Source organism: Castanea sativa, chromosome 1, assembly GCF_040712315.1.
Source record: "Castanea sativa cultivar Marrone di Chiusa Pesio chromosome 1, ASM4071231v1".
Classification (NCBI taxonomy): Eukaryota; Viridiplantae; Streptophyta; class Magnoliopsida; order Fagales; family Fagaceae; genus Castanea; species Castanea sativa.
This window is the reverse complement of record NC_134013.1, coordinates 17,944,480-17,955,226: the sequence shown is the minus strand read 5'-3', so window position 1 is coordinate 17,955,226 and position 10,747 is coordinate 17,944,480. Positions and strand designations below refer to the sequence as shown.

Here is a 10,747-nt window from a genome sequence, read left to right as displayed (position 1 = left end):
AAAAAGTAAAATAAAAACTTATATTTGATATGAGATAAAGACTAAAAAGAGATGAAAACATGTGCGTGCGCACACACACATATAAGTGAGTTGGGTCATGTTTTGTCAGTTTTATAAAACTCAACTTGCCACCCAACTCAATCCACCACTTTAATAGTTGAATTTGCCCAACCCACTTGGAAATCAATATTATATTTGTGGGAGGCGGTGCAAAGTGGAGTGGGTTAGACAATTCAGTCGAATTAAGCAGGTTATTACACAAGCCTAATTTTGAGAGTAGAACTTTGGCAGCAATCCCCAAAGATGCATTTTTAATATTTCATGGAGGCGGGTTTTCCAAATTTTGTTCCATAGTTCCATGCCATCCTGGTTGAATCTTGATCGCTAAGCTCTCTTGTATGTTGATAACAGCGAAGTCTCCTTGTCTCTGTCCAACCCAACTGGAGTTTATTAGCCTAAAAATTATTCTTCTAGGAAATTTTGCCTAATTGTATCACAGGATTTTTCATCAAATAGACCGGAGAGTTTTCCCTCATCCCATCTTGCACTGTGGCTACTAAACACATTGGCTGCTAGCATTGGTTACCAATCTACTTGCAACTAGATTGTCATCCATTGGTACTATATTAAAACAAGAGTTTAAAAAAGAAACATCATATTTTATGATAAATAAAATGTAAATCACAAATAAAATAAAATTATAATACCCTTTGAAGTGGTTCATTTAAGTTAAAACAATCTTTTGGAACAAAGTAGTGAGTCTTACTTGCAACTTACATTCACATCCATTGGTGCTATAATATACATGTATTAAGAATAAAAATTAATATCATATTAATTTTAACATATTTGAAAAAAAATAAATATGAATCAAATAAAATACTATAATGGTATCCTTTTTTTTTTGACTGAATAAAAAAGGGAGACTCCGATGTGGCGTGGGGTCAATGAGCCCACATCGGAGATCTCACGCCACGTGACGGTAATGAGTAATACCACGTGTACCACACGGGCTTTATTAGGGCTATCACTCGAACCGCTCCTCCTTAGGTACAAAACGAGGATTCTTACCATCAAGTCACACCCCATGTGGTCTTTTTAATAATTCCTCAATCCTTTTTTGGCATTTCTTCATCTCTTGTTCTTGATATTAGTGAAGTGGAAGAAAGTGAGTTTGATATTGGTAAAGTGGAAGAAAGTGGATAATAAGATATTGATAAAATAAGATTTAGTGGGAAATAAAAAGTAAAATGAAGGGAAATATGTTAAGATGACAATTTGTCTAAAGAGTAACATTTATTCATGCCAACCAGGTTCCTCTCTCTCATTCATTTATCCCAATTTTTTATTAGGTCTCCACTTTAATTTAACCTTAATGAGCACTACATGATGCTTATTAACATTTGTCATAAATAAAAAATAAAAAACAGGACTATAAGATAAAGAGAATGGATATGCCTGGTGTATCATCATAAGTTTAAATCGTATTACAAAAGTCTCTTGTAATTTTTTTTTTTTTTTTGGTAAACAAGTCTCTTGTAATTTTATCTGGTGTTGCATGACCGAAGATCAAATGGGCTTTAAATGGACCCTTAATTGGGCCGCAACATTAAGTTGATAAGAAATAAGAAAGGGAACCCAAAAAGGAAAAAAAAAAAATTTCTGTGTCACGTCGACTCGAGTTCTGGAATGATCTGGCAATCGTGGCTGAACCATCTGCATAAGTTTAATTTTCATAATTCCCTTTCATATAAATAAATTTACCAACCCGAATTTAAAAATTAAAATATTTGTGGACTTCACTACTTCAGCAAATAGCAGCTGAGAGCAGTGAGTGTGAGTGAGTGGAGATACAGAAATGGAATTGGCTCTATCCTCCTCTCCTGTTTTGGGTATCAAACATAAACAACACACAACCATTTCTCCAATTCCATATCATTCTTCACACAAGTACTCACCTACAACTGCAAATGGAACCTCCTCTACTCTCTGTCTCAATACAACCATGCTTTCCAATGGGTATGTAGGAAGAGGCAGCAGCATCAAAATCCCTAACAATAGTAGGACTTATAGGAGGCAAGATTCTTGTCTCGTTATTGCTCCACCCAATGGCAAGACGCCACGTGCCATCATCAAATTCTTGGGCGGTGCTTTCATTGGAGCTGTTCCTGAAGTCACTTACAGGTAACAATAATAGTCTTTTCTTTTTTCCAATTTGGTTTTATATATATACATATATATATATATATTTTTTTTTTCTGATGTTATAAATTGTTCGTTGCAATTTGTAGCTACTTAATTGAGCAGTTAGCGAAGGACGGGTTTGTTATAATATCTGTGCCTTATAATGTAACATTCGACCATGCCCACGCTGCCAAACAAGTTTACGAGAGATTCAATTCCTGTTTGGATTCAATCCTAATCTCTGGATTGCCCCATGCCAATTTAACACCCCAACAACTTGTTAACCTTCCCCTCTTTTCTGTTGGCCATAGGTTCGTAAATTTCATCATACTTTTTCTATATTACATCACACTTTTACTGCTTATACCAACAACAACTCATCATTTAACTCTGCTTTCTAGCAATGGTGCGCTTCTCCAAGTACTCACAGGAAGCTATTTCTCTGAAAATATACCAAAGGTTTGGTTTGGCTATTTCTATATTATAAAATATACCAAAGCTCTGCCTATATTATAAAATTCTAATGTTTATAATTGAAGTTTCGTTTAGTTTGATATTATATTATATATAAGTAAAGCGATTTTGCGGTTGTGGAGTGTAACCAAAAGGATGTTATCTCTTGTGGAAGGCTAATGCCATAATCTCATACAACAACAGGTCAGCAACGGAGGCAGTGCCTTATTTCGAGCAGGTAACTTATAGTCGTGTGTTTGTTTCATGATATATATACATTTATATATATATATATATATGTAGAGCTTTTATGGTTGTCTTGCCCTTCAAAAAAATATGTCACATTTGAACTAATCTTTTAGATAGATGTGCTGCAAACCTGCTTGTGGTAGAATAAGCTTAAGCAATCTGTCCTTAAAAAAGAACTTTCCTGCACTAAAAGACACAAGTCATGGTAGGAATAAGTTTAAACATGAAATGATCAGTCATGAATTGATCAAATAGGTGCATAAATTGATGGTATACTTGTTTTTGAGATAGTGTTTTACGTATCAAACTGCCTAAGATAAATGCATTTTGGTACCAGAACAAAGGGGGCCCCTTCACCCTGGTTTAGTCTTTAGGCAAGAATTTCCACAACTCTTTTTTTTTTTTTTTAAAAGGTTTCATGAAATGTCGATTTTAGATTTCCCATTAGGAAAATATGCTGGGTTCATGTCTAATTGGATTTGAATTCAGAAAAGATAATGCTGCATTGCTTGTTGACATACCCTTTAGTTAATGGTATAATCAAGGCTTCTTTTTACTTTCAAAAAAAATCTTAACATCTTCCACTAGAAAGGGTGTTTCCCAGCTTATATGTTACTATGTTAGTCCTTAGATCTCAATAGAGTCACTACATATGAGCATCTAGTATCCATGGATTTCTTTAGATTTTCATGTCTGAAAGATATTACACTCATGTAATGGGTCCTGGGATCAAGTAATGATGGATATAAAGGTATTGTGGGAAGATATAAGCATGCTTGCCAATGAGCAAGCCTGGATCCAGAGTAGCAAAGTAAATGAAAGCCTTTTTAAATCATAAGAAGTCCATATATCCAGCTACAAAAATAAGAGTTTTTTGTATATGTTTGGAATGATAGTAACTGCATGGATTGGGTATTTCTATCACTAAGGAAAAACCACTTGCACCAAAAAATTGTCTAATTAATGTCGTGCATTAAAAATTTGTGGTGCAATTGTGCAGTTGGGTCCTTTAGTTCGTCAGATGAAGCCAGTTGTAGAAGCATCTCCAGTTTATTCAATGGCTAGGAGTGCATCAGGTAGCATTGTAACTTATGCTAAATTGGTGTCTTTTTGGTAATTTTACTATTTATATTTTACATTTGGTCACTTGACATCTTACTTTCCCCTTTGCCAAAATCTTGCTTCAGTTCTTAGTGTGTTCTTTAGTGATGCATGAAGCATGATTCAATTCTTGGATATATATTTATCAATTGCTACTGATTATCAAAAAATATTTACTAATTGCTACTTGTTATCAATCTGATTCATTGGGTTGTACAGAAGACAAGATATGGAAAGTTTTAAATAAATTTTAATCTACTGTACGTCTGCCAATTCCAAATTTTGCAGTAATTTCTGCAACAGGATAAAATACAAAACCTCATGAAATGGGAAACCTTTGATACCACTGTACTTGTTCTAATGACTCCTAGTTATGCTCATGATTTTAGCCCGATTTTGGTGATGTTTACTGCTCATTAAATATTATCGAAACTTCATGCCTTTTTTCCTACCTAGTGTCCTTAGAATTTTCTTATAGTTTGCATGGGCAATGGCTTTGGACTGAACTTTGACACAAAATGGACAAACAATCATTTGAACTTTTTGAAAATAAGATACGATTGAAAAAGTACACATCATTAAATGGACATTTATATGTGCCATTCAAAGACTAAAATATCAACTACTTTCGGTCAATTTCATTGATCATTCTTCTCTATTTAGCATATATTGTGCAAATTCTCTGTTAAATAAGAGGCTAATGGCCTGAAGCTCCGAGAAGTTTTTTTTTTGCTACCTTCAATCCCCTAGATGCCTATAATCTAAATTGAATACTGCACATAACTGGTGTCTTATCATCTGTTGTGTGATGTTTATCTATATCAAATGCTTACGTGCTACTGCTGCCTGTCTAGGAGATGCATGGAAAGTGCTACTTGATGCAGCTGGAGCAATGATACCAGATAGTGAGCAGGAATCCCTCATTTCACTGACCAGATTTGTTGATCAGTTGCCATCAGTACTAAATCAGGTACATGGATATTTGTTTGATACTGCCTAAGCGGTCAAATCCTTGGTTTGGCCTTCACTACTTGCAGGGGTAACCATATTTTGAACTAAACCATTATAGTTGATGAGGCTCCTTCTAGATGCACTTAAACTATATCTTAGTGTAAATAAGGTCCACACAAGATTTTATCAGTAATCATAGGCAATTCATGAGTTTGGAACACTGGTGGAGCCAGAGGGGGGGCAAGGGGGGGCACCTGCCCCCCCCTGACTCCTAATTTTTTTTTTTTGTTGTATTAGTAGTCACATGGAGGGGGAAAAAAAAAAAAAAAAACTTCTACTTGTTGAAAGTGACCAAATCATTGCTTTTGTCTTGTCTACGTGCAACTTGCTCCTATTTCACTATTTTTTTTTATATCATTATTTACACAATTTTTACTATTTATGATACTTTTCACATCATTTTATCTTTGAATGATGTTAGAGATGTTACAAATTTTACTACTTATGTCTTACAAATTTGCATGTCACCAATCACAAAAAATAATTTCAAACATTTATTCATTATATTTTTTAAGTAACACGAATCATACTTTTACTCCATCAGTTTGTAAATTTTTTAGTAGCTATGAATTGGTTGTTTTTGTTTATTTATTTTAATAATATGAAATATATTCATATTTGCTTACAATTGTTTATTTATTTTGTTATTATTGTTGATTAATGTTTTTTAAGATAAATTTCATTTTTAATATCGTCTTTTAATTTTGCCCCCTCTAAACTAAAATCTTAGCTCCGCCACTGGTTTGGAATGCAATTAATGATCATGCAGTGAGTCTTTTTTTGGCTTCATAGTTTTCTGTCCTGATGCTTCTTTTCTGTTAACAGCTTTTTAAATGGTAGTGTAGTTCTGTTAAGTATAGTTTTGATAATTTATGAAGGTTCTGTTAGGTTACTGAAGGGATTTCAGAGTTCAGGCCAACACCATCTGAGAATCGTGATTGTTTTAAGAGCTCATACAATGTCCAACACACCCTATTGGTATGTAAATTGCCCCTCTATTCTAGAATTTTGTTAAAATTGATGGGATATATTCTGGATGGTTTATATATTTATTGTGTTTTAGGTGAAGTTCAACTCTGACACAATTGACGAGACAGACCTTCTTGAAGAGACCTTAAAGCCTCGTGTGGAGTTCAATGGTGGGACACTAGAAAAGGTCCAATTGAGTGGTAACCATATCACACCATGTATACAGGTATATGTATTTTTATAATGTTCTTGCTTTTATAAAGTGTGGACATTTTTTTAAAGAATTTATATGGTCAAGTGATGCATTGTTTATTTGCAAAAATCTTACCCAAAAAAAAAAAAAAAAACCATATGCAAGCTAAATGAACATGACAAAGATGCGGAATCTATTTTTTCAAACCTTATGGTTACTTTTATGTACTAATGTGAAATCTTTTTTTTTTGTCAAGTACCATGTTACAGAGAAAGCTATTTCAAGCGAAACATTGCATAATCATAATTAAGTTTCAACACATGCAGCTCAATTAAGGTTGACGTTGGTCTATATTTCTCCACTAGTAGTAGCTGTGATAATTAATCTCTCATACTAGCATACATAGATCTAGGCTGAGGTTTTCCTTTCTCAAAATTCCTTTATCCACTTCATGTTGTGTACAGTGAGAAATCTACAATGGCAGTAGCTAGACTGTTAGAACATCTAGATGGAACAGGAAAGTTCACAGTTGGCCCTTCTTCCCTGTGACAGGAAACATTTTACATTTTTGCGCTATTTTTTCCCTTGATGAAAACTTGTATGACTTTTCTATGATCATACATCCTTGTCTTTTTAGTTTTTCATTTTTTTTAAAATTTTTTTTTATTGTTGTCCTGATCAGGAACCAAAGTGGCAAGTAGGTTATGTGTATACCCCAGCTGATGCTATTGCTCAGTTGCTTAAAACTCTTTCATTGAATGAGACCAGAGAGCTTTCCAGAACCATAAGCAACTGGTTCAGGCGTTTTGAAGATTGAAGTGCCAGCAGTTCTACTAGAAGAGAAAAGGTTATGTTGTACCAGTGTTGAGTTTGTGTTTAGTGTGGGCAGCCTCATAGCTAAATTCTAGTCCAGGAGCAGCTTTGCAGTACAAAGAGTTTCAATTTTTTTTTTTGGCTGATTGCAATACATAAGAGTTAAAAGTTTGAACCTAAAGATGAGTGAAGTGTTTCAAACTATTGGTGTATAGTTTTTATTTTTAATTTTCTTTTCATACTTTTTATAAACAGATTCAGTTGGCCATATATTGGGATAGAATTTCTCCATCCCTTTGCTAAGTAGCTCTCTCTCTTTTCTGCAATAGTAAGTGCATATGCTGATTGACATTTGCTTTGCAATAGCATGTTGGATGGATTGCTGGGTATCAGCTTGAGTTTGTCATCTTAATGGTTAAGGCCGTTAAACTTCATACTAGAAGATGGGAAAAAAAAAAAAGTGCTCACACGCATGCACGCACACACACCCACTCACGAACAACAACTTGGAAATTGGCGGAGGTTTAGATTTTAGAACCTAAATTTCTTTCAGAATACCATCTTGAAGCATCTAGACAGTGTATAAGGTCAATTTTTCTGCATCGAAGCCACAAAAGTGGAGGACCTTTCTGCTTTAGAATTATCACTTATGTTAGAGGTGACGAAGATTGACATATGTTTGAGTTGTTTTGCGACAATGGACTTGTTTGGGGTTGTTCACGGACAATTTATTTTATTTTAAACTCATATAAGCAAAGTTGTAGTTAGAAATGTTTTAAAAATGTTTTTTTTCCCCTCTGATTAGATTGGGAATTATACCACCTGGAAGGAGCAGGTTGTGCCAATTGATCTAGAGGTGATTGTCAATTTTTTTTGGATAAAAGGTGATTGTCAAGTACTTTGCGAGATTAATGGCTTGTCGACCGTTCGGCGTTCAGTAGGAAAATCTCAATGTGTCGGGGTTTGCTTTGGCTGTTATCATATTGTTGGAGTCGGATGGTAGAGTTATGATTTTTAAAAAATAAAAAAATAAATAAAGACTGGCAATTTCACTGGGGAAAAAAAAAGAAAAAAAAAGAAGAAGAAGAAAGCTGTGATTTTGTTCCATTAAGAGTTTGTTTTTTCTGTGAAAGTTGGTAGGAGTTCATTTTTTGGGTAAATTGGTTGGGTTTGAGAGAGAGATTAAACTTTTAAATACGTCTCTCAAATAAGTGACTCTGCTATTATGCAATGTAATAAATGCTCATAGCACCTGTTTTTTTATTTTTATTTTAAATATAAGATAGAATTTCTAGTGTAACTTAATTTAAGTGTAACTTAATTTAAGTGTATATGTGTATAAAACTTCCTCCGGCCCTTGCCTTTCACATTTCACAAGCATTTATATTTGTGGAGTAACTACCGTACCAAGTAACCACCATACTAAGAGTGCGCGATGGTGCTCATAACACTTGTTGATTGTACGAAAAAATTAAACTTTTAGATATCTTTATATCCTCCCCCTTAAAGTTGGATGTGCCCTCAAAAAACGTGGCCTTGTTGTCACATACTAAATGCTTCTTAAACAGGTGCTAAAAGGTACCCATCAATTAGATCCAAAAATTAAACTTTCAAATATGTTTTTCTTCTCCCCATAAAATTGATTGTGCTCTCCAAAAGAGTGACTTTGCTATCACAGAATAAATGCTTCTTAATAAGTGCCATCTTACACTAGTTAACTAGACTCAAAAATTAAAAAATTTTCAGATACATTTCTCCCCTCCCTCGTGAAGATGGTTGTACTCTCCATAAAAGGCATATACTAAATGCTTGTTGTCACATACTAAATGCTTCTTAAACGGGTGCTAAAAGGCACCCATCAATCGGATCCAAAAATTAAACTTTCAAAAACGTTTTTCTTCTCCCTATAAAATTGATTGTGCTCTCCAAAAGAGTGACTTTGCTATCACGTAATAATTGCTTCTTAATAAGTGTTATCCTGACCTAATTAACTAGACTCAAAAATTAAAAAACTTTCAGATACATTTCTCTTCTCCCTTCTGAAGATGGTTGTACTCTTCATAAAAGTGACTCTGTCCGTCACGTAATAAATGATTCTTAATAGGTGTTGATGGTACTTGTTAATTGGACCCAAAAATTAAACTTTAAGATACATTTTTTTTTCTTTACATAAAGGTGCTTGTACTCTCTAAAAAATTGATTCTATTATCACGTAATAAATGTTTCTTAACTGGTGTTGGAAGGCCGTCATTAATTGGACCAAGATTACTTTTATGTACGTTTTTCTTTTCCCTGTAGTTGGTTGTGCTTTTCAAAAAGTGACTTTATTGTCATATAATGAATGTTTTTTATAGGGTGGTGCCCGTTAACATAACCCAAAAATTATACTTTCAAAATTGGATTCTATCTCTAGCCGGGAATTTATTTGGGAGCTGATGATTCTAATAAAAATAAACAATGGGAGGGGATTGTATCCCCATATTGATTTGATTTTGGGCCTTGGAACGGGGCGGCCACTAGTAATGTCTTGTAATAGCAGTTTGCGTCTACCACTAGTTGGCAGTACCCGGCCCGATGCCTCAAGGGGTGGCCATGATTGATTAGGTTGGAGTTGGGGTAAGAATAGGATTATGCTTTGATATAATACATTAAGAGTGATATTTGACTTCATGTTTAATGGACGAAGGTTTGAAATTTCCTAAGGGAACTTTACCTAGAAGTACTCGTATACTGTAAATTCGATGATATATTATCACTTGAAATTTGAAGCCTTAATGCTATTTTTAACTACATTGACCAAGGCTAAGTGAATAATTTTAATAAAACATATTTAAGAGTAAGCGGATAAAAATTACGCTACTTCTAGCTCTCTATGCAGCACTTAATTTCAAGGAATAAATTCAATACTAAGCTAAATTAATTGAATATTTCAGAAAAGATTAAACTATTGAAAAAACAAAACAAGGTTAACTTAATACAGTTTGAAGCCTAAGGCAACAAATTTAAGTGGTCTTTTTTATATTTAAATATCAATTAATAATTTATTTATTTTTATAATTTTTGTTTATTAACATCTCTTTACAATTAAGAATAGTCAATCAACCCTCTCTCTCTCTCTCTCTCTCTCTCTCTCTCTCTCTCTATATATATATATATATATATATATAGAAAATAGTCAATCAACATAATCTTGTTAAGACATTATTAATCTTAACTAGGTTTATCAATTTTATTTTATTAAATAAAATATTGCAACTTTGCTAATTAATAGTATAATCTACCTTGTGAGAAATTGGTTTAAATAAATTGAAACCTCAAGTTTTTAAGAAAATTAATTGCAAATGATTATTCGACACACTTATAACAATTCTTTTTTCTGAAATGGCTTGGAGAGTTTCAGTTAGGATTGATTAATTGCAAGAAAAATATGAATATTAGTTGTGTTCTTTTCACTTAAAAAAATTTATACTCGAGGCTTGACGATTATTAACAAGTGTTATAAACCATGTGTTGCATTCATCTCGATCCTGTAGGACATGTACTAAAGTACATTTTCATTCCTTTCTTTCTTTAAGGACTGTCATCCCATTGTTTTAACTCCCACTTACTCATTATTTTCCTTTGTGAAAGTGGAAGTGGAAGAAGACAGTAGAAGTACATTTTTGGCAAAAGTCTCTGTCATTTCAATTTCACAGTCCAACAACATGAAGGACAATTATGTGTTTTGGGTGGTTTGAATCTCCTCTCAACGGATATTACAACGTGGAGGGAGAA

At 33.6% G+C, this 10,747-nt stretch overlaps 1 protein-coding gene across 1 annotated transcript; it reads left to right on the top strand.

The window, feature by feature from the left end:
- Positions 1 to 1,650: 1,650 nt before the first annotated feature.
- Positions 1,651 to 7,276, top strand: LOC142627305 (uncharacterized). Its single transcript, XM_075801137.1, has 9 exons — positions 1,651 to 2,184; positions 2,292 to 2,495; positions 2,586 to 2,643; positions 2,813 to 2,875; positions 3,887 to 3,962; positions 4,842 to 4,957; positions 5,887 to 5,976; positions 6,062 to 6,193; positions 6,843 to 7,276. Exons 1-9 carry the CDS (start codon positions 1,859 to 1,861, stop codon positions 6,975 to 6,977), a joined length of 1,200 nt encoding a protein of 399 aa, XP_075657252.1. The 5' UTR covers positions 1,651 to 1,858; the 3' UTR covers positions 6,978 to 7,276.
- Positions 7,277 to 10,747: the final 3,471 nt, after the last annotated feature.

Excerpts from the sequence above, each read along its gene's own strand:
- LOC142627305 (XM_075801137.1), top strand. The coding sequence starts at position 1,859 with ATGGAATTGGCTCTATCCTCCTCTCCTGTTTTGGGTATCAAACATAAA. Across the intron at positions 5,977-6,061 it reads ATGTCCAACACACCCTATTG|GTGAAGTTCAACTCTGACAC; the intron begins GTATGTAAATTG and ends ATTGTGTTTTAG. Across the intron at positions 6,194-6,842 it reads ATATCACACCATGTATACAG|GAACCAAAGTGGCAAGTAGG; the intron begins GTATATGTATTT and ends TGTCCTGATCAG.